The sequence below is a fragment of the Xyrauchen texanus genome, chromosome 42 (genome assembly GCF_025860055.1).
Source record: "Xyrauchen texanus isolate HMW12.3.18 chromosome 42, RBS_HiC_50CHRs, whole genome shotgun sequence".
Taxonomy (NCBI): domain Eukaryota; kingdom Metazoa; phylum Chordata; class Actinopteri; order Cypriniformes; family Catostomidae; genus Xyrauchen; species Xyrauchen texanus.
In genome coordinates, this window is record NC_068317.1 from 26,266,307 (window position 1) to 26,289,698 (window position 23,392).

A 23,392-nucleotide genomic window follows, 5' to 3' on the forward strand; every position below is an offset into this window, starting at 1 on the left:
ATTGCATCGCAAGCAGGGGTGGAAAGAGTACTGAAAATAATACTCAAGTAAAAGTACTGTTACTTTTAAGTAAATATGTAGTTTGAGTAGAGTAAAAGTACCTGTCCTAAAAACTACTCAAGTAAGAGTAAAAGAGTAGCTCATTTAAAAGTACTCATGAGTAGTGAGCATTGAGTACTGAGTTGTGAAAGCTATGCCCCTTTATATAAAAACTCTATGCTGCAATTTAAAAATGTAGCACACATACCGAAATTTACATTCCTTTTTATGGCTGTTTGCCAGAAAGAATAAAAAATAAAGGTATTTTATACATAAAATTATTATAGAAATGAAAAGATGAAAAATTTCCAATACCATAATGTATGAAACAATTACATTAAAATCAGTTTATGTGTAGGGTCTAAATTTTCCTTAATGCCGACTGAGAGAGTTATTGTTGCGCAAAAAACATGTTAAAAACAATACAAGGAATGCAAAAAAAAAAAAAAAGAAAAAAAAAGCAGGGTCACAGGGCTTTAAAGAAATAATTCAATAATTTAGTCACCCTAATGCCATCCCGTATGTGTATGACTTTCTTTCTTCAGCACAACACTAAGATTGAATATCTCAGCTCTTTTGGTCCATACAATGCAAGTGAATGGGTGCCAAAATTTTGAAGCTCCAAAAGTCAGCATAAAAGTAGCCTAATCCATGTGACTCCAGTGATTAAATCCATGTCTTCAGAAGAGATATGATAGGTTGGGTGAGAATATTTGAGTCAATTTCGACTCTAAATTATCCTCCCTGCTCAGTCAACTTTCACTTGAACTTTCTTCATCTTTTGTTTTTGGTGATTCACATTCACATTTGGTGAATCATGCATATTGCTAACTATTGGGCAGGGAGAAGAATTTGTAGCAAAAAATGACTTAAATATTGATTTGTTTCTCACCCACACCTATCATATAACTTCTGAAGTCATGGATTAATCACTGTCACTGGAGTTGTGTATTACTTTTATGTTGCCTTTATGTGCTTTTTGGAGCATCAAAATGTTGGCATCCAGTAACTTGCATTGTCTGGCCAACAAAAAAGCACATAAAGGCAGCATAAAAATAATGCATGCAAGTCCAGTGGTTACATTCATGTCTTCAGAAGTAATATGATTGTTGTGGGTGAGTAACAGATAAATATTCAAGTTCTTATTTTACTATCAATCTTCAATTTTACATTCTTTTTTTGTTTTTGCCTATTTGCGTTCTTCATGGATATCACCGCCTACTGGACAGGGAGGAGAATTTATAATAAACAAGGACTTAAATATTGATCTGTTTCTCAGTCACACCTATCATATTGCTTCAAAAGACATGGATTTAACCACTGGAGTTGTATAGATTACTTTTATGCTGTATTTATGCCCGGGTGGAGCGTCAAAGTTCAAAGCTTCAAAGTTCAAAGCCACCATTGCATTGTGAGGACCAACAGAGCTGAGATATTATTCTAAAAATCTTGAGTAAAAACTTGAGTATTTTTTTAAGTAATTGTACTTTTACTTGATTACAGTTCTTGGCTACTCTACCCTCCTCTAATTATTCATTAACATCCCTATCCTCAAGTAAAACCAGTTGAGACCCATTGCCCTAGAGAAAATTATATAGATCATGTTTATGACAATGACTCTAACCTAGTCTTAGTCAAGGATGTAACCATAGATTCAGGAATAACCAACCAATATAACAATCCATATCAGTCCACTACTAATATGAACACCTGTATGTATGCAGTGGCTACAGCCCCAGCCAAAGTTCAAAACCCCAGTTCACAGCAACCATTGGCCTTAACCTCACACTGACTTCAGATATCTTAAAAGTCTCTTCGTTTCAATAGGATGTCGGCTTGTTAAGGTTGGTGGTGTACGTCTATACAAATACACTTTGTCTATATAAACACACACCCCATCCCCCTCTATTAAAGGGTCTTACGAGTCTACCACAGGAAGCGTAAGCTCGCAACTCAACCTTCAGGGAACGCCACGTAGTGTGACTGCTTTCCAGCAGTTTACAAATTTTTGCTTGAGGGTAAGTAACTGTGACTAGGGTTAGAGCCCTGAGCAGACAGCAGCACAGATGGATGGATAGACAAACAGACAGAGATGGAAGACAGCACAGCCAGAGGGTCACAGGCCTTATCAACAGCACTAATTTGTGGACTTTTAACATTTAACTCTTCTACACACACACACACAACATACTCACAGAAGTACATACAGTACTATATATGCACATATTTGGAAATGTGCATAATTAATGTGCATGACTAATAATGTGTAAACACACTCTTGGCAATATAGGAAGCTGAAAAGATATGACAAAAAGGGCATGCAGTGACATGCTATTTGCAAAAACAATTTTTAGTAGCATTTTTAGTTTGAAAATGTATTTAAAATGCATGATTCTAACCTCAAATTGAGAGACTACATAAAATATTTGTACTTTTATTAATGAATTTTGTACACTGAATGACTATATAGGCAAACTACTTAATTGTATGTATTTATTTTTCAAATGTATTTTTATTTATTTCCTAAAACGTATTTGAACGTTAACTATTTAAAAACCTTCAATTGCTAGCATTCGCCACTCCCAGTGAAAGCGTGGAGATTATGAATCCATTTCTTTTCTAAAGGCCCTTGAGGACAGAGAGAGCACTTGACACAAACTCTCTTTTTTCTCTGTACGGTGTGTGTGGTGTATTCTCTTGAAAAATTCACATCACCAGACACCTTTATTAATAGCAGATGTCAGATGCTACAGTTCCCAATCAAAGAGCTCTGACACACATCTTAGTGCTGTACCCTTCAGGCCTATTCTGCTTCTAACACTCAACTAAACAATGATTCCTGGGAACAATTGCTCATAATGTGATTTATGACTTTGTGTTTGCAGTATGCATTTATGGCCACTGAAGACCATAGAGCAGTGTTTCCCAAACTGGGGTACGTGTACACCTGGAGGTACATGAGGTGACAATACGCAAATTACATTCTGAGATTTACCATTCTTTCAATTTTATCACAGTCAAAAATAACATTCAAACCCAGTTCATGTATTTCTCACAGGCAAAAAGTATTTTGTGTGGCCTCTAGTGTAGAAACACCAAAATGGTTGTGTCATAAAGGTCAGATAAATATGCATTGAAATAAAACTATATTTTGAGGTTAAAAAAATTAATCTACTCATGCGTCGTGCATCAAACAAGTATCATTTGTCGCCAGCCCAGCGCTAAGTGACGTAGCTTAGTGATAGTAAGTAAAATACTCCACTGTTTTCCCAGACTCGCACATGTCAGTCGTCCATGATTTTAGTTTTTTTTTTTTTTCGCAGTTTAAAATGTAATTTCTATTTAAGGTTAGATGCATAGTGAGTTTTGATTCTGATGGTATAAGTTTAAAAGCTTTGATGACCGGTGTTAGATATTCGCCGCCACACATAACATTGTTGCTAGATGTTTTTTCAGCAAATGAGCTCAACCTTGCTAACAGTGTCAAATGCGACATAAAAAAGCACCTTTAGATACTAGAAACTTACCCTCAATGCTCGAAGTCAGCCGGCAATGTCGTACCTGCAATGATGCGCCCTTGCAGGCACAGAACCGAACGCTATTCTTGCATACCATGACACAATGAGGGGGGAGTTTTCAAGTTATGCAGTTATATCATATCTAGCATTCCCATCTCAGTGGGTAAGCCAGTTATTCAGTATGTATATGATTAATATAACATATTTAATATAAGGAAGATATTTTACAAAGATAATTGAGTTAAACAGACATATATTCAAATGACCTTGTGTGAATTTTATCTATGTGTTTGAGAGTACAAAGTACATTTTATGTGTATTCTTTTGACTTCCTTTCTTTAATGCTTACACTTTTGGCACTGTTTCTGTGCCTAAACATGGCCAAAAACATTGCAAACCTGCAATCAGTGATATGCAGGCAAAGAAAGGGTGTAATGAACAGCAAATTTGTAAATGACCTGTGTTTGTGGCATAAGTATTTATAGAAATAATCCACTATATACACTGTTCTGTCTTCCCTTTTGTTGCCCTGACACTTTTGGCACAAATTTCTCACTGAAAATAGTTTTGCAAGAACAAGGGGGAAGGTGGGTCTACATGCCTCTAGTAACCAATCAAATGAGGAATCGATTGACCAGTTTACTCTAGATTCGATTTCTATTATTTTTTTTGTGAGTTAAAGATGGATCAAAGTGAAAATAAAGGTGAGAGAGTGTAGTCTTAGCCTATTATACACTGCACAAAATAAGTGTTGGCTTGTATTCCATGTAATATTAAAAACTCCTTTAAAACAATGTAAATCTATACAGCAGAAGAAATATTTGTTATTGGAAAATGCTGAATACAATATATAATCAGGGCTCGACATTAAAGCTTGTCCAGGACAAATTTATTTTTGAAGGGGCAAGTGAAAGAGAATTTTGCTTGTGCGACCAGACAAGCAGACTGATTAAAACATCAATAATGAAAAAATAACTGACTATATTTGTGATAGTCTAGGCCTGTGTCACTTATTAGAAAGCTCATATTCTTATTCTGCTGTTGAAAGTAACCCAGAGCACATAATTTTATAATTTGCTAGCAATCTAGTAACAGCTACACCCTGTTTGATTGACAGGCGGTGTATGTGTGTGTGCTGAAGATGTGCGTGAGTTCCAAAATTGCTCACGCTAATGCACACTGAACGGTCAAATACATTTCAAAATTCTGCCAAAATGCCCGTATTGGTGAGGTATTCATGTAAACACAGAGAGTGAGAAGAGGAGAAAAACGTAGATTTGTATTAAAATGTCAGACATGTAATGTAAGTTTACAGACCTGCTGCCGTCTAGTGTGTCATTATAAAAATCAAACAACCAGAACAAAAAAAATGGGGAAAAACTCATTGCTCTTGACTGGGTAGCTTTAGTAGCTTTAAAAAGTATTAATGTATTATAATCATACAGTAAACACCAGTACTAATTTTATGTTGCATTTAGTAATCTGAATGATTACTTGAATACTTGAAACTGCAGTTAAAAAAGCACTGAATTTTCTTCATTTGTATTTTTCTATTGTTTTTAATATATTTCTATTCATTGCTGCTTTTTAATGTTTTATTATTACTGACTGTTTCTAGTCTTGAATAATTACTTAAGAACTTGAAACCATTGATCCACAATTAACAAATTAGTTACAGTAGTGTTATTGTTTGTTGTGGTTTTCAAGCTGGTATTGAGAATTGTCAAATTTCACTACCGACTACTGAAATGTTGGTATTATGATAATGTATAGCCTTTATTGTACATGGTAGATTTTGCTGCAATAACATGATGAAAAAGTAGATATCATTGCATAGAAGTGTGAGCATCCCTGCTGTTAATGGTGGCAATGGAGGCTTTCCTTTATTTGAATACCATACGTAACATATAATAATTAACATATGATAATAGCCTCCTCCACTACCCAGTGCAATTTACATTTCAAGTTCAAGGAAATCCACAAGTTTTTTTTTTAGTTCAATGATGACAAGATGTTTCCAAAGAAAATGAGTAATTGTATTAAATAATCATGATCTCAATATTGACCAAAATAATCAAGATTATGATTTTTTGTTTTTGTAATTAACATTTTTTACTGATTCAAAGAAAAACACAACACATGCACACCGAATCAACATTTAACTTTTAACCCTCATTAATATCCCTCCCCAAACACCAACCCCACCCTACCCCAAAGAACCCCCTGTGGTCACATAAAATAATATACACACACACACACACACACACACACACACAAGCACTGACACACACTATTAAATAAATTAAAATAAATAAAAAATTCAATATATAATAAACATGCATAATTTAACTAAGCGTCTCTCTCCTAATCCCTTTCCCTAGAGTCCACCAAAACCACCAAATACCTACCCCACTTCCTGAAAAATAAATCTTCCAGCCACAGCCTTCCAACTATCATCTTCTCAAAAGCCACCACCCTCTCCATCTCCACACACCACTCCGGAAATGGTGGGTTCTGACTTCCAACCCCTTAAAATAATTTCTCTGCCAATCATCACACCAGTCAGAACCCAATTTTTTATCCCCTGAATTTTTGTCTCCCTGAATTTATAACCTCCCAATCGCCCAAAATAGTCTGGGGCAAAGTAACATTTTTGTGCCCAGAATGTCACATAAATAATTGCTGTGTCTCCAACTTCTGATTGACATTGCCAGCAGGTGGGTGTGTCTTTAAGACCAAGCCTATGTAATCTAGAGGGGGTCCAATAAAATCTTTGTAAAATCTTAAATTGCACAAGGCAAACCCTTGCATCTCTAGATGCAGACTTGACATTTTTCAGAATCTTAGTCCACACTCCATCCTCCAATATCAAGTTCAAATCTTTCTCCCATAATCTCTTAATAGAAGTTAAAGCTCCTTCCCCCAGACTCTGAGTCAGCAGGGTTAGTAATGACCTTTCCAAAAACCTCTCCCAAAGTATCTGCTGTTTTAAGGGGGTGTGTGCTACTCCCACAAACAGTACAGAGCATGTGGCACAGCTGTAAATGCCTATGAAACTGAGATCTGTGAATCTCAAAATGATGACCCAAATTCTCAAAAGATCTCAACACTCCACTCTCATGGTAACCCCCCCCCTCACAATCAACTCTGACCAACAGAAAGGGGACTTGTTGATACATAATTTTGGGTTCAGCCATATGCGAGGTCACATTTAAATAAATGTCCAAATTGAATACTCTGGCCACTCTTGTCCAAATCATGTGCAAATGTGAGATAACGGTGTGTGACTTAATTTCTCCGGTTAGTTTGATAGAAATGCTTTGCGATGGTGAAATAGGGGAAAGGACTTCCCATTCAATAGAAAACCAGGGAGGGGTTCTTTCAGGTGGAAGTGCCAAATGAGCCAAATGCCTGAGACCGAATGCAAAATAATAAATCAAAATATTGGGTTGGCCTAGCCCACCTTTGTCAATCGGCCTATGTAATTTGTTGAAATGTAGTCTGGGATGTTTACCATTCCAAATGAAGGACTTCGCTATGTTATCAAATTGCTTGAAATATGAGAGGGCGACATCTATAGGGAGTGACTGTATTTTGGAATACAGTCCATTTTAATGACAGGGCATTATAAATGCATCGATAAATGTAATGAAACCCACCTGTCCACATCACTTGAAAATATTTTTATTAAAGGGTACAAAAGTTACTCTAACTAAATCAGACAAATTTGCTGGGAATAAAATACCCAAATACTTAATGCCCTGTTTGGGCCACTGTAAGGCGCCTGGCTGAAAGGCCGTTACTGGATAGTACGCTGTCAAATCCAAAGCTTCGGATTTAGACCAATTGACTTTGTATCCTGAGAGCTTGGAAAAGTTATTAATAATTCTGTGGAGGCAAGGCATAGATCTAGAATGGTCAGAGACAAATAATAAAATATAATCTGCGTGAAGCAAAAGCTTATGCGCCATACCCCCAGCGACCACCCCTGGAAAATCATCCTCCTTTCTTATCGCGGCTGCTAATGTTTCCAGCGCAAGACAGAACAATAATGGGAAAAGAGGGGAACTCTGCCGAGTGCCTCTATCCAAAGTAAAATAATCCGAAATTAATATATTTGTTTGTACAGCTGCTACAGGGTGTCTATAAAGAAAGTTAATCCATCCAATAAAAGTACTCCCGAACCCATTAATTTCCAAAATCTTAAAAGGATAATCTCAGTTCTACCATATCAAATGCGTTTTTGGCATCAAGTGAGATGGCAGCGACTGAAGACTGATCATTCTCTACTGACCACATGATATTGATGAAACGCCTAATGTTATCAGAAGAGCAACGGCCCCAAATATATACTCCACTCAATCTATATTTATAAGAGATGTCATAACTTTACTTAATCGATTAACCAAATTTTGTACAACATTTTTACATCAAAGAAAAAACATCAAGCCCATCAACTTTATAAAAGACGTCAATTATGTGAGCATGTCGATATTTTGTGGTCATCCATAGTGTCAATTCTCAATCTGGCTGGGAACTTTAGTGTAAAAACTATCTTCCATCAATGCAAAAGTTTCTTGAAGGAAGTGTCATTCCATAAAACAAACTCCAGTCGCTAGGTGGAGCCAACGCAAAAAGAAACAATAATGGTGCCCAGCTTCCTCGGTCAATCGAGTCACTGAACAGCGTGTCAGTCCATTAATATAAGAAACATCAGATGGCTTACTCACTCCAATGTATTTATTATGAAGAGTGCCAGTTTGGGACTTGTAAATACTTTGCTGCCGTCCTTGGTGTTTCTTCTCAGCTTGGCCGGAAACATCAGTGCAAAAGCGATCTTCCATTGATGCAAGAGTTTCTTACATTCCTTGAAACGATTGCTTTTCTCTCTTGTCGAATTCGCAAATTTCGTGTACAAGAAAATATTGTGATTCTGCCAAGAAAGCTATCCTTTACTCCTTGCCTTGCGCAACAGGAGATCTTTATCGGATGATCTCAGAAATTTGGCCAGAATATATCGGGGCCTGTCTCCGTCAGCAGATCTGCGAGCCGGGACTCTGCAAGCTCGATTTCCAGTTTATGGCATGTTATGTCGAGCAGACTCGGAAAGAGTTCGTCAAGATATTTCACCATATCTCGGCCCTCCTCATGCTCAGGAATTCATACAATCCGTATGTTATACCTTTGACTCTTATTTTCGAAAAATTCAAGTAATTAGTGGATAATTCTCTTTCTGATGACCCCAGATAATCCATCCGTTTCTCAACATCTGCCACTCTTGTGACCAACTCAGAGAATTTTCATAATCGATTGACGTATTACAGTGCGATCCTCCAAGTCAGCAAAAACCTTCGTCAGCATCACCGAGGTGTTGGACAGTTGACGCTGAATTTCTTCTTCCGACTTGCCTTCCAAATCAAGTCTCTGGTCCGTAGGCCTGCCAGAGGCATCAGCTTGTACACAAAAGTGCCTTTTAATGTCCCCAGAGCCTGAGGATTTTGAATTCTTTGCCATGTTTACCTCAAAGAGCAAGTATGTAACTGGGTGTATCGAATCTCAATAATAGAGCTGTCAATAATACGTCTGCTCCTCGCATGGCGTCACGTGTCTCCGTGTTTTTGATTTTTGCCATAATCGAGTAGCCCTAGTGTGTGGTAATGTTGTATGGATTAATAGATCTTCGATGCAGTTCAAGGTAAAATAAAGTTAATCTCCGTGGAAAAAGAAAGCATATAATACTCAACAGTTTTATACATGTACTTGAGCAAATGTGTGTTTGTGTGTGCGTGCGCATGTGTGTTTATGTGGGCATGCACAGGTCCTAGGCCTTTATGTTTGAAAGCACACATGCACGTATGTTAAAATGAATAACATTAATTTTTCTCTTATTTTTGATCTCTCCCATTAATTCTCAATGGCCGGTCATTTTTGACTTGGAACATCACAAGTGTGACTTTGTGCCATTTTGTACAAAATAAAAGCATTTCAAATCAAACTTCCTGGTTATACATTAAAGCACACTAGTGTGATAAATAGTACAGAATGTTTTCATATTTTATTTAATATTTCCAAAAGGTCAATCAGGCCGGTAATTTTTGACCAGAGACACCAAAAGCACAAATAAAAATTAAATAATAGTAATAATTATTAAATAAAAATGACTTGATTTGCCTTTTATGTTACAAATGTTTTTTTTTTTTTCTACTTTTTTTTTTCTACTTACAACAAAATCTCAATGTTCTCTCTTTGCACAGTCAAATAAACAAGTGATGGCCAGTGCTGAAGCATACCAATCAGAAATTAACATAATTAATTATAATAATTAATTCTAAAGTAATGGCAGCATCATCCAATCAGTGCCAAATAAAAATGATACATTATACATTCTGAAAGTACTGATTATCATTGCTTCATGTCTGCCAACCATGTACAAACTTCATCTGCCACCTGAAACTAAACTTTTGGTTGGATATTAGGAGTGAATGCACTTGGCTGCATAGGAAAGCTGTAGGATGCTCATTTGCTCCCTTGCACCCTATTTAGTGAATGACTTAACCTCCAGTGTGCTGTCTGTTTGCACTCATCTCAGTTCAAAAGTGCACCTTATTTTCACACAAACTCCATTTTAAGCCTCTGAAAGCAACATTTATTTTTTTCACTGTGAATATGCATAGAAAATATAGGATTTCTAAGGGGGAGAAGCCCTATAGACCACATCAGTGGTTTTTGTGTTTTAAAATGGATTTAACCACTAGAGTTTTTGGGTGAACTACTCATTTAAGCCACATCCAAACTTCTATGTTTTTGGTTTAAAATGCATTGATGCAGTCTAGGCAGCTCACTAGGCTTTAGTAAGGACCTCCTATGTGTGGTCAAGACCCCAATATCACTATCAAACACACCCCACCTCCCCCTTCCATCAACCACTCAGCATCCATTACTGAAAAACCTTGTCACTTGATACTCAATAAACCTCACATCTGCACAGGAACAAGAGCCTTGAAGGGCAATTCACCCTTAAGATAATTTGTGTGTGAGTGTGTGTGCTGTTCATCTGTATATTTATAGGCTCAGCTATGCAGTCAATGACAAAAAGTTGAGTAAAACAGATATATCTATATAGAGAGAGAGAGAGAGAGAGAGAGAGAGCGAGAGCTCTTTCACTTTCCTCTCTGTCCCTTTATGCCTGAGTATATAAGCCTGTGTTTGCCTGGTCTTCTGGTCTTCATCTCTATCATATCTCTCTTCCAGGGCCCATAGGCATTTGACACATGTACAAACTCACAGCACTGATAATTTAAAGGGCTACATGAGACCTATATCTACCTCAATAACACTGATAATTTATGTTTACATCAATTGGCCATGATCCGACTGTGCTGATGATGATGGTGCTGTATGTGTGTTTTGCAACTTGCAACATTGTAAAATTAGGATGAGAAAGTGCATGCTGGGAAATAAGGTGAAAAACGGAGCGGAGCCACAATGAGCTCAGTGACATCAGAGGCAGAGCAGAGTTATGCTACCGTTAGCAGCTGTGATAATGAACAAGCAATTGTTATTATAGTTCAAAGGGCAAACAGTCGAAGTTATCTTATGTGAGATACAAAAAAACTTCAAAGCTGATTCTAAACAAGATACGTTTGTCATCCGTCACAGTGACAGCAAGTGACTTTTGAAGCTGGAATAGTTTGTGGATTAGCTATGTTGTTTCAATCAGCAAGAGAGGAATCACAGAAAGCCTGGATGTATTTTACCAACTTTCTTGGCAATGAGGATGGATTATATGTGTCACAGCCCGGCACAGGGGAAATGGCTACTAATGTTACATTAGATAAGACACAAAGTTTTGTTTTCGCAACTTGTAAATTAACTTGTTAGTTCATCAGTGTCGATCGGGTCTGTGTCTCCCAGCCAGGTCAATTAATAGACGGGTCCGGATCGTGTCGGGGTCCAGCATTTCTCGGTTCTGCATGGGTATGGGTCCAAGCTTTCAAATAATAGACGGGACCAGTTCGGGTCCGGGTAGTACATTTCCGGGTCTCTTTGTGTTCGGGCATGAATTTTTGGACAAGTGAAGACCTCTAGTTTTGATACCATAAAATAGCAGTGTGAGTAGAAATTTAAAAAATATATATATATTTATTAAGTCATAATCAGCTGTTGTAATCGTGATTTGTGTGAAAGTCAATAAAACGCACAGCTGTTGTTGTGCTGTTAGGAAGAGCACTTAAGCCCATGATGCACCTGTGATTAGTGCACTCTAAATTGCACTGGATGAAAAGCACCTGCTAAATGCCCCTAAACTCACTACACAGCTATTTTAAATAATTAAAAAAATATGGCTTAATTACTCATTTAGCTTTGTGATTGAGTCCTCTTGTCTCTGACTGGAAGATAAGCGATGGATAAATGGATTAGCAGCGGAAGAGAGGATGGGTGGATGAGAAAGGAAGAAAGAGGGTTTATGACTGATTTAGTTGAGCTGTCATTGTAGCTGTAAACACAGACACACATAGGTCAAGTCCATGGGCCTGCAGCTCAAAACCTTATTACCAGCGAGAAATCATTTCGATCATTCAGCCAATGATAAAACACATCATCAATGCAGACAACCCCCACACCAGCACAAAATAATCTATAAATCTATCTTCCTTTTTAAGACTTTTTAAAATGTTCACATTTTTTAATTTTTAAGTGTTAAGGTTTTAAGTCACCTTGTTACATTATCCCAAACTTCCCATTAAAACTCCTTTCAGAACATGAAGCAGAGCTAAAGATATGTAATGGGGCGGCTGTGGCTTAGGTGGTAGAGCAGGTTGTCCACTAATTGCAGGATTGGTGGTTCGATTCCCGGCCCACATGACTCCACTTGCCGAAGTGTCCTTGGGCAAGACACTGAACCCCAAGTTGCTCCCAATGGCAGGCTAGTGCCTTGCATGGCAGCTTTGCCCTCATCGGTGTGTGAATGGGTGAATGAGATGTAGTGTAAAGTGCTTTGAATACCACTAAGGTTAAAAATGTGCTATATAAGTGCAGACCATATGTAAAGTTATTTAGATTTTTACAAAATTATATTTAAAATAAAGTGTCCTGAAAAAGGGACAGAGTTTTATTTCATTTAATAAACTGACTGACATTGATTGTTGGATAAACAGAGGGTTTGAAGAATACAGCATTTAATTAAATAGAATATATTTCATATTTTGTTGTAATTAAAAAAAAAAGTATTTCGTGTAATTCTTGATCAATTTAATGCATCCTTGGTGAATAAAAGTATGTATTAATTTATTTAGCAAAAAACATGATTTCAAACATATACATTTTTGTGTGTATAAATACATTTTTACGTGTATCCTTATCTCATTTACCAAAAATTATCATATCACAACCTTCTTGAAAATGACTGCATGTTGACATGTTTTATTTGCTGGAAAGGAAGTCACATTTCACAGCAGGTGAGACAGCACTGACAGGTTGCTGAGGTTGCATAAGGAAGCCCATTAGGGTTTAAGGGCTCTTAAACAATATTTATAAGTGTGGTACCAGGCAGGCCTGGGGCAAAACATCTGCTTGGGCTTACAGGTCAATACACTCCCTAAATGCAAACTTGCTCTGTCAATTAACAACAGATCCAATTTCACTTTCTAAACACACATATGCACATATACAATCAGTCCAAATTCACTTTCACATCATTCAATATCTGAAATTAAACATCTGGGACAAAGGTAATAAATCAATGAAACATAACAGATATACATTAAGTCTTAAGTGAGCTTGGAAGAGCAACATCTGAGCTGAATGTTCCTCTGCAGCTGTAAACAAGCATGCATGCAAAACTCAAGAAATAACATATCTAGGCAATAGTGTCATATCCTCACAGAGAGAGGCCACATCCCCTGCTGCCCTTCACTGATCTTTAATTAAACATGCTGAAGAGTGGATTAAATTACCAACAGGATAGGATGATTTTTATTGCAGCAGATTGCCCGAGCACCTCATCTCAGAACATAACCAACCGAGACACAGCGTGAATGTCAGAAGAATATACCCAGCTCAAAGGATTTGGCTCTTTTAATTTGAGGATACATAAACACATGCCTGATTTATTTTACCACATCTAACAGTGACTGAGGCTTATGCTTACACGATAAAACAAGTGAAGAGAATCAAAATTATGTTAGTTTGAAGAATGCTTGGAATTTGGACAGGTAAAAATGTCAGTTGATTATGGGATATTTGCAAGCTGATTGTTTTACAATATATTTCAAACCACAGGGAAGAAAGTACAGTGTATCTTACCTTTCCAAAGTCCCGTACATCGAATAAATCAAAAGCCTCAAACAGTTCACTCTTCTTCATGCCGAAGATTTCTGAGCAGGCATGTAAAAATGTCCTGATGTTCTTCAAGCAAAGAAACTAGACAGAAAAAAGGAGGAATAGAATGTGAATCTTTTAATAAACTGAGAGAGAGAGACAAACACACAACAAACATGGTAACAGCAAGGTATCTACAATGGAAGTGAATAAAGGCCAGTCCATAAAATTAAAAATCTTACCACAAGAAGTTAACTCAATATGTGTTAACATGATTTTAGTGTGATAAAATCAGGGATTTCCTACCGTTGCAGCATTTACCAGATTACAAAGTTTACCACGTTACACTGTCATGACAACAAAGTTGTAATATTGGATATAATTTTACACAGATAAGGTTAGTAAGTGATTATCACAAAATAAACTTAACACATAAACTTTGTATGAAAGCATCAAACTAGCAAAAAAACAGAACTAAATACCGACAGGCCAGCAAAGAGTTTAATATTCCCCCAGCTTTCTGTATTTATTTCATTCAATAGTCTACTTGCTCTGAACAGTGGCTAATGATTATAAAAAGGAGCAAAGAGTGGCAAACTTCCAAACACATTCATTTAAATAGTGAAATGACAACACAAATCATCAATGTAACAATGTGCTTTCAAAGTAACCCAAAAAACAATGATTGTTATCTTAATGGATGTCCTGTTATGGTCTACAGTCCTGCACCTTTCCCCTCTCGCTGGGCATGTTCACAAGAATATGTCCTTTTTACTAGTTATATTAGCACCATCCATCTGTCAGTGTCATATATTGCCTGAAAGAGAAAAAGTTTCACATCTTGCTGTACTGTCTTTTTTCTATCTTAAAGGTGAAGTAAGTCATTTTAATCCAATACACTTTTTGTCAAATTCCGCAAGCTGTCTGTGCTGTGTGTGTGCAGAAAAAGAGTCCTGGCTCTGTAAATGGGAAAATAAACAAAGTGGATCGGACCGGTGTGTGCATGAATTTGGGGGGCGGAGCTTCCGAAGGAGCACTGAAGGGAGGGGTGTGTTTGTTTGGCTGTTGAGTTCAAATAACAACAGTCTTCCACAGAATCGCTTACTCCACCTTTGAGCGATAAGAGGAAGTTAATAAGTCTGCTTTCTTTGTGTTGCAGCTGCATCTGTGATTTCTTAAAACAGCTTTACCCACACTAAGAGCAAGGACACCCAACTGTCTGTTTGAAATCAGACTGATAATCTGGCATATAATGAGTATAAAAAAACATCACACTGGCATCACAAAAATGTAAGGCCAGTATTTTCTCACATATGAACTAATCATTCAACGTTTAAATCAAAAACAACACATATCCCGTTTCTCAGTTCCCACTCCCCTTTACAGATGACTTCACCAGAGGCCATGGGCAGCTTTTATGCACAGATAAGACAAGCAAATGCTAAGAGCGCAAATGTATTTGACTGTTTACACTGTTTGACTGTTTGAATTCAACATTTTATCGTAAAGGCACATCTTGCAAATGCTCTGGAGTCTTTAGGAGTCCCTCAGGGGCTCAGCAACTGAAGGAAGCAAGATAGAACGAGAGAGGAAGTGGAAGAGAGGGAAATTAAGGCAAACAGAAGCATGGTTGAACACATGACGGATTTAGTTCTGTTTTCTGCATTACAGCCGCATTGCATCCGTTGGGCTTTTCTGGAAAGAGGCCACGCTTGGCCAAACATGGCTTTCAAAGCTACGCTAGTGGACAACAGCAATTCTAATCACCTCTGGATGACTGTTGTGCTTGAGAGTGTTAGAGAGAGTATTTTACTACATCTTTTGAAGCCTATGTCAGTGCATTTTATATTATAGCCCAGACCATTTATGGAAACTAAGCTGAAAAAAGTTAGTCATTCAGAAATATTTGTATATTTCGTTATAAAACTAACATTTGTTTCTCTGAATATGTTGTATTTTGGTATCCACAGTTTTGCATATTACCACTGGGCACTGTAATGATGATTCTGTTTGTCACCGGACCTTTTCTAGTTTCGGCCAACACAAAAAGCAATGGAAAACTACCAATGCGAGCATTCAAGACAGAGATCCCCCAACCATTTAAAGCATTAGTTAGAGTAAAAATTTGTTCAGGCTCAACCTGTGCAGTTGTTGGCTGTCATAACAACTTGAAGTAGTTAATGATAGAAACATAACATACCTCAGTTCATAGCTTCACGTCATCCACCCACTCCCTAAACTTTGACAAGTGATGACTGTCAAAAAAGTCCTTGCGTATCAGTATCGGCACTATGGAGCTACACATCTTTGGTTTTATTTCATTTTTTGGACAGATTTTACAAATTAAATACACTAAAGATCACATTATCTGCTAAGAACTTACGAGTAAAAACACTGGAGACCGGATAACGAAAACAGGCTTCCCTTATGAATCGTGAAACACTTCTACGTTCCAAACATTTTATTTCTTGTTTTAAGTCTAAAGTTCACAAAATTTGGGTCAGATTTATCTTAGAACAAGACTTAATGTCTTGTCCCGTTTTGCTTGACAAATAAATAAATCACGTTTTAACAATGCTTAGATACTTTTACAGCAAAAGATACTTTTTTCCAAATAATTTTTTGAGGCACTTACAATGGATGTGAATGGGGGGTCAATTTTCATATAAACTATATTTTCACAAAATACTCACTATTTCAAAAGTAAAGCCACAAGATGTAAACAATAAGCGTTAACATGACTTCAGTGTGATAAAATCACTTACTAACATTTTCTGTGTAAAGTTATAGCCAATTGTATAACTTGGTTGCCATGACAATATAATGCCAACAAACCATAAAACCCTAAAATGACTGTAAAAATGACCATTTACACAACTTTACAGCTCAAATAATAAATGGATTTTAACAGAAGAATTAATGTAGGTACTTTTCTAAAATTATAAGCTTCAGATTTCTGCCTTTAAACCCTCCAAAAAATGGCCACATTAACTTTCATTGGCCACAATCACATCTGTTGTAAGCAGTGGGGGTAATGTTACTTTTAAAAGTAACTTGTTAGAATATTGAGTTACTCCTTGACAAAGTAACTTAAGTAATTTTTATGGAAAGTAAAGCGTTACATTACTTTTGCATTATTTTTGCATTACTTTTTTCTCACAGCCACTTTCTCTTCTGCTATACCATGCATTCCATGCATTTCATACAAGAGAGATATTAAAGATCATGTTAGCTACTGTACAACACTCATGTCAAAACAACATAGTATACAAACAGATATTTAGAAAATAGGTCTTCTCATCATATTTATAATAAAGACTAAATAACATGAACATATATGATTTGTTTTTCCATCAGCTTACAAAAGTCAGGATAAAATTCAGTGGGGATTGCCAGCCTAACACGTTCAAGGTGTCTGATAATAAAATTATATTTTTCACTTAAAGGTGCAATATGTAAACATGTTCTTGTAATATTTTACTTTTTGTTTGCCAATGTGTGAATGGCTTGCAACACAAATAAAAAAATGAGCCCTTCCCGGACTTCCTATGTTGCCTATTAAAGCCTGTAGACTGATTTCCATGCGAAGGGAGCGGGTCTCTTTTGCTGGGAAAATCCAAAGGATGTGACGTTTATGTGCGCTTCCGAGAGCCTTGTCTCAGACAGTAATAGGTTATCTTCCGCTATACAACAGCGACAAGAAACTGCAACACTAGGTAACATTATCTTAGAGATGGAATCCAGCAAATGTCCGGCTCCCAGCACAACACCGACTCCTACACAAACCTACACAAAAAAAATACAAATGTATCTACTGAATCCAGTCTGGCTAAACGGGAAAATGATTGTTGTCGAGCATAAACTAGAGTGAACATCGGCAGGGTATTTGATTCCTGTAGGGAACTTAGTTCGGTTTTGGTGATCAAAACTGGTTTTGGTGATCAAAACTGGTTTTGGGGATCAAAACCGACCCTGATTTGGCATTCTTCTTATTGGACAGGTAAGCTAACATAACTGCAAAGCATGTGAATTATAGTGCCATAAGGATTGATCTGTGTAATTTTAGCTAACTTGATCTTGCCTGCTAACGCTGACGAATTGCAAGCTACCTTGCGTCGCAACTTTCAAATAATTTCAACGATTTTCTCTTTATACTAAAAGTCAGGTTAATGTCAATGTTAATCTGTAATTATTCAGCAAGGTAAACTACGATAATACATTAAATGAATGCTAGACAATGTTCAAGATAATACAAAAAGCTCCATTCATTAGTGTAACGTAACTTGGTTATAGAGAAAACATATACAATTGTGGCAGGACGGAGGGTGGGGCCAGGTCGGGATTTTGCACTCCCGGCCCCTAATCGCGCTAATTAGCCCTCTACAGGGATAAGGGCCGACCGAAGATGGCAGTGCGACAGAGACAGATATTTACTGGCAGCTGTCCGACACCTGTGTGTGTGCTTGTCTTTTTGGTTCAGTTTTATATTAAACTATTTATATTGTCAAGCCGGATCTCGCCTCTTCCTTTCCATTAATCCCTTTACACTGGTGCCGAAACCCAGGAAGCAGTAGGGATGCGCCGTAGTAGAGTCCTCGCCACTACCATCCACCCCAATTTTTTTTGTTTCCTTCCCCTTGTCCCCTCCCTTGATCCAGGTAGGTGGGGATGGCAAGGCACTTTAAAACTAAAGTCTTGCATAGTCAGAACTATATCCACAATATGTTTTAACCCTGTTCCAGCACTGGAGAGTCAAATATAATATGCAGTCTCAAAGTTTGTTGTAAAACAATCATAACTGTGTAATTTTAATTATACTACCTCATCTGTCAGCATGATGTCAGTTAATCACGTTCAGCCTCTTTGTACCTTATGTCATTGTTTTGGATGCTCGCTCACGTGCCTATGGAGTGTGTGCACAAGCACGAGCAACAGGTAGCTGGCTGCAGTTCACTCAACGGCCACAGGTGTCGTTAATAACAAGGGTTTCTGAATATTACATACTGCACCTTTAAGTCATCTCAGTGCACGCTTGTTTTGAGTTAATCCACGGTGCGTACAGACACCACTGGTTGATCGCATACAACGTCAAAGGCGCATGTTGATACAACTTGAATGGAATAAATTTTAATGCTACCAAAATGTCATAAAAATTGTTTATTTCATGAATGGAACTACTTGTTTATTATAAAACAATCTTTTAAGAAACTAAGACATTTTCTCTGCGTAAACAATCAATGTAGAGAATTGCTCGGAGCTGCTGATCCAGAGTCAGCTTTTCTCATCCCATTCTCCCAATTACAGGGAGCTGTAGCACAGAGCAGTTCAGCTGCATATATCAGTGAATTGAGCGAGTATTTCACCATGTGTATCATGTCATGGCCAGTGGAAGACTTGTCTTATAATCCCTCTTCCTAAACACGTTTGATTGTTTAATGCAGTGTGTATTAAAACATGAATCAATCGCTTTCACTCAACAGAAAGTTTACCTCATTTTACTCTAAAACATGCAATTTTCCCAGCTTATATAGCTAAAGCACATGCATGTTAGCTAGTTGATTGACAGGTGATGTCTCTGTATCTAAAATGTGATTGGTTCTTTTACTTGCAATGCGGGACTTTCTTTCTACATCCATTGACTGTTTGGTGCTAGAGCTTCTTGGTTGGGTGTTCCAATTTCTCCCATTAATTTAAATTGAAGTGACTCATCTCTGCTAAATAGTCTCTGGTCTCACACTCTATAGAATACCAATGGCCATCATGCACTATGTCTCCTCCCCGAAGTTTGCGCACTTTTACTCCAGATTAAAGTAGAGGTGTACAAAAGCAATGCGTTACTTCATTTAAAAATTAACTCTGATATTATGGTCTAAAATAAAAAATATTGCTTTACTTGTTACTTGAAAAGTAATCTCATTATGTAATGCACATTACTTGTAACGCGGTACCCCCAACACCTGATTGAAAGTGCTTTGCTGTAATCTCTACATATTTTTTTTTATTTTCTTAAAGAAAAGATGGGACAAGTCAAAATAATTTTTGTGGTAATCAACATAATGCCACAAATGCTGTCGATTGAGCTTGAAATGTATTAAACACAAACATTCCTTTAAGCAAAAGAGGTAATTTGCTTATAGAAGTTTTAAAGGTAAAGTAACAAATCTGCTTTTTTACCAGTAAGGGTCATAGAGAGGGTGGAAATTGGCCAAGTACAGCAAAACAAATTGGATTTTAGGGGAAAAAATAAAATGCTGTAGCTCATTCTACAGAACATTTTATTTTACCAATATTTTTGACACACTTCTGCGTCAAGATGAGTCAGTATTTGTGGTCTATTTTCCTAAAAGTGACAGACTGTGAATTTAGGATTAGGATTCGCTACACTAGCATATATAAAGCTAACAGACATGGACTAAAAACCTGCATTTTGGGGTCACTTTAAATCTGCACAAAAACACATTTAAAGACCTCCACCCAAATAAAAGGATAAACTGATATTTTATTCCAAGTTTAAGGGATTTTCTATTCAAAATATTTAATCAGCTATGCTGAACACTGTTTCATACTGAAGCAGTTCAGTGGTGACTGGTGATCAAAGCAAAGCAATACTCTAATCCCTGGAAAAATCAAAGTTGACCTTGGATACATGCATCCCATTGATTTTCGGAGCATATTTTCCGATGCTCCAACTGATTGTTCATGTTATGTATGGATGTTTGCTCCAGACTGCATGGCATCATATTGTTCCGTGGTGTGTAAAAAGGCCATAAGGATCAGAGGATAAATTCTGACTGGTAGCATAAATGCCATCACTGGCAGATCCGTGGAGATTTGCCCTTCAAAGGCCACTGCACACGGTTTATGCAACACTATACGCCACACAGGGAAGAATGAACTGGCAGTGCAATATGTGAAAATCTCAGATGGTCTCCACTAAACAGAATGTTATCTGCCACCTTACAGGTGCTACTACAAACAAGAATGTGTATGTACTCATGGGAATGTTCGGAATAGCATACCACCATATTACTCCTACTATTTTTGCAGTATGTATACTGAAGATAAAAAGCAAACTGTCTGTAGCCTATGTATAAAGTGCTACATTTGCCAGAATGTGCAGTATACTACAGAACTATGGAATATTGTATGCCACGATACAACACTCTCAAGTTCACCTTCTATTTTTGAGAGCCCTTCAATTTGTGCTGAAAGAAGTGATTGCTAATGTGGTTGTTGGTTGCTAAAAGTTGGGACATTTTTACACAAAATAGGATTAAAAGTATTAAAACTGTTCCTTTTGAGATGACAAATGGATGCCATTCACTAAAATAAACAAGCAACTTAATGAGGTCATGTAATAAGAATGTAGCTTAGTACAATTTGCATGTATATTACAGTATAACATATTGGTTTACATACTATTATTACTATTATTTAATAACTGTGTGGTATATACAGAGTAGTATATTACTGCTAGCATTCCATTCGGAACGTCTTTCCAACCCAGAAGACTACAACTCTGATCCTCGCTGTAGGGCACATGTAATGTAGTGTTCGTGTACTTTGTAATTTGTACATCTACGGGAGGCAGTATAAATGTTTAGTTGACAAAGATCTTAAAATTGTCATTTATGACAATCGATTTATTTTGTTTTGTATTTTTGATTTGTTTGTGAATCCACTTTTACTACACTCAAAATGCATATTCCTCTTATTTTATCCCAGAAGCATCTCTTCTCACATGCATCAGCACTTTGGAATGATATTTGATATTAATGTTTCTCTGGCTGTCATCCTGAAATTCTACCAATGCCAAAGCATTTTTACAGCTCCCGTTGATGGTCTATTTTTAACCTAACTGAGACAAGACAATGGGCATTGCGGTGTGCATTATGATGTCATTACTCCACTGAAGGTCTAAAGTATAGGTTACTACACAGCTGCAGGTCGTGTGTGTGTGTAAGTGAGCATTCATTATGGATCTTGGGGAGAACACCATTTAAAAGTAAGCAATACTGTGCCTTCACTCACTCAGAAGGGAAAAGCACTTAAAGTGAATACTCTGACCCTGGCACACTCACAGCGATGTGCTTTTCGTCCTTCGCTCAGAGCCAAAAAGAAGCTTAAAACAGCTGAGCAACGACATCCTGTTCAAGAACATTCAGACACCAGCCACACCGTTTTCTGTAAAGCTGCTTTGAAATGATACGTGTTGTGAAAATCATCTATACAAATAAAAAAGACTTGACATTAAAATGTGTTATTAATGCATTTGTGCCTCATTCTATGAGTAGAATTCAAACAAGATCAGTCAAATTATCTTTTTTAACTACTCTATGATGTATTAAAGTAATATGCCATAATATGTACTTTGTCATGTTTACCTTTTGCACACATGGCGCTAATGCACGAACATGTTATTTGTGGCCATAATATGCACCATTTACACTCAGTTTTTGTCATTTATAATGAAACTGATACTACTGCAAAGATGGGTGTATAAAAGAGGGTTAATGAGCAGAATACAGACAAAAGAATGATCATAGGCATATCTTAATTTGGGCAGATGTGCGAAAGGCTTTCGGCTACAGATGGAACATGAGTGAAACAGCATGTCAAACAACGGAGTGAATGGGCGCTTAAGAGTATTTCAATTTTGAAGACAAATTTTTCCTATTGAATTCCTGATTCCTTATGAATAAATAAATAAATCGTTTGACATGTTCTTTGAAAATGTCTCTACCCAAACGATAATACAGATGTATGTAAGTTTGCACCATGTAATTTTAAAACAACAGCATGCATTGTATAAATGCAGGTTTCATTCACCTAGGATGCTTTAGTTCATTCAGGACAAGTTTGGCTTCTTTCAATGAATAAATTAGGCTTTACTTTGAATCTGAATGTTACCTTGATGACGTAGCATAAAAACTCATGCTTAATTGTTCCCACAGTGCCCTTCAATGGCCCAAAAACAGCATTTGGAATATATTGATTAACTCAGCGGCTACTTGCAGTATATATCATCATCAAAAAGCACAAGCGAATTTTGCCATGTAAGCACCGAATGGGATATCGCCGTTTTTTATTGGCAATTGAGAAGGATATGCAATTGGATTCCAAATCTACACTATCAATTAAATCTCATCATAAATCATCCTTTCTGTTTGCTTGATGTCATCAGTGTAGACGGTAAATGCTTTTACAATGTTCAGAATACAATCCAAATCTCATAAAATGGTCTGGGTATAGATTTACCAAACTAAATAATCATGGATTTTCTGAAACAAAAGAGCTTTTGCTTGCGCTGCCTTCATTTACAAATCCTAATGTAAGTGTGTATTCCTCAGTGACCAGCTGATGATTCACACTTTATTCATCCAAAAACCCATCTGTGCAATTCAAGATCTGAACTGCAAATGTGTGTCTATGGAGAATATCTTTTTCTGATCCCCAACCACTTACAGTAGGGCATGTTACCTTGGTGACAGAAGGAAAGGTCAATCTGAGTGAGA

General features: G+C 37.0%; 1 protein-coding gene across 2 annotated transcripts in view; it reads right to left on the minus strand.

Annotated features, from left to right (window-relative positions):
• Positions 1-23,392, minus strand: part of LOC127634959 (guanine nucleotide exchange factor VAV3-like) — a 102,295-nt gene that overhangs the window by 71,815 nt on the left and 7,088 nt on the right. For both annotated transcript variants that reach the window (XM_052114736.1, XM_052114738.1), the window contains exon 2: positions 13,863-13,979. In XM_052114736.1, coding sequence (XP_051970696.1) covers positions 13,863-13,979 — 117 coding nt within the window. The remainder of the gene's footprint in view (positions 1-13,862; positions 13,980-23,392) is intronic.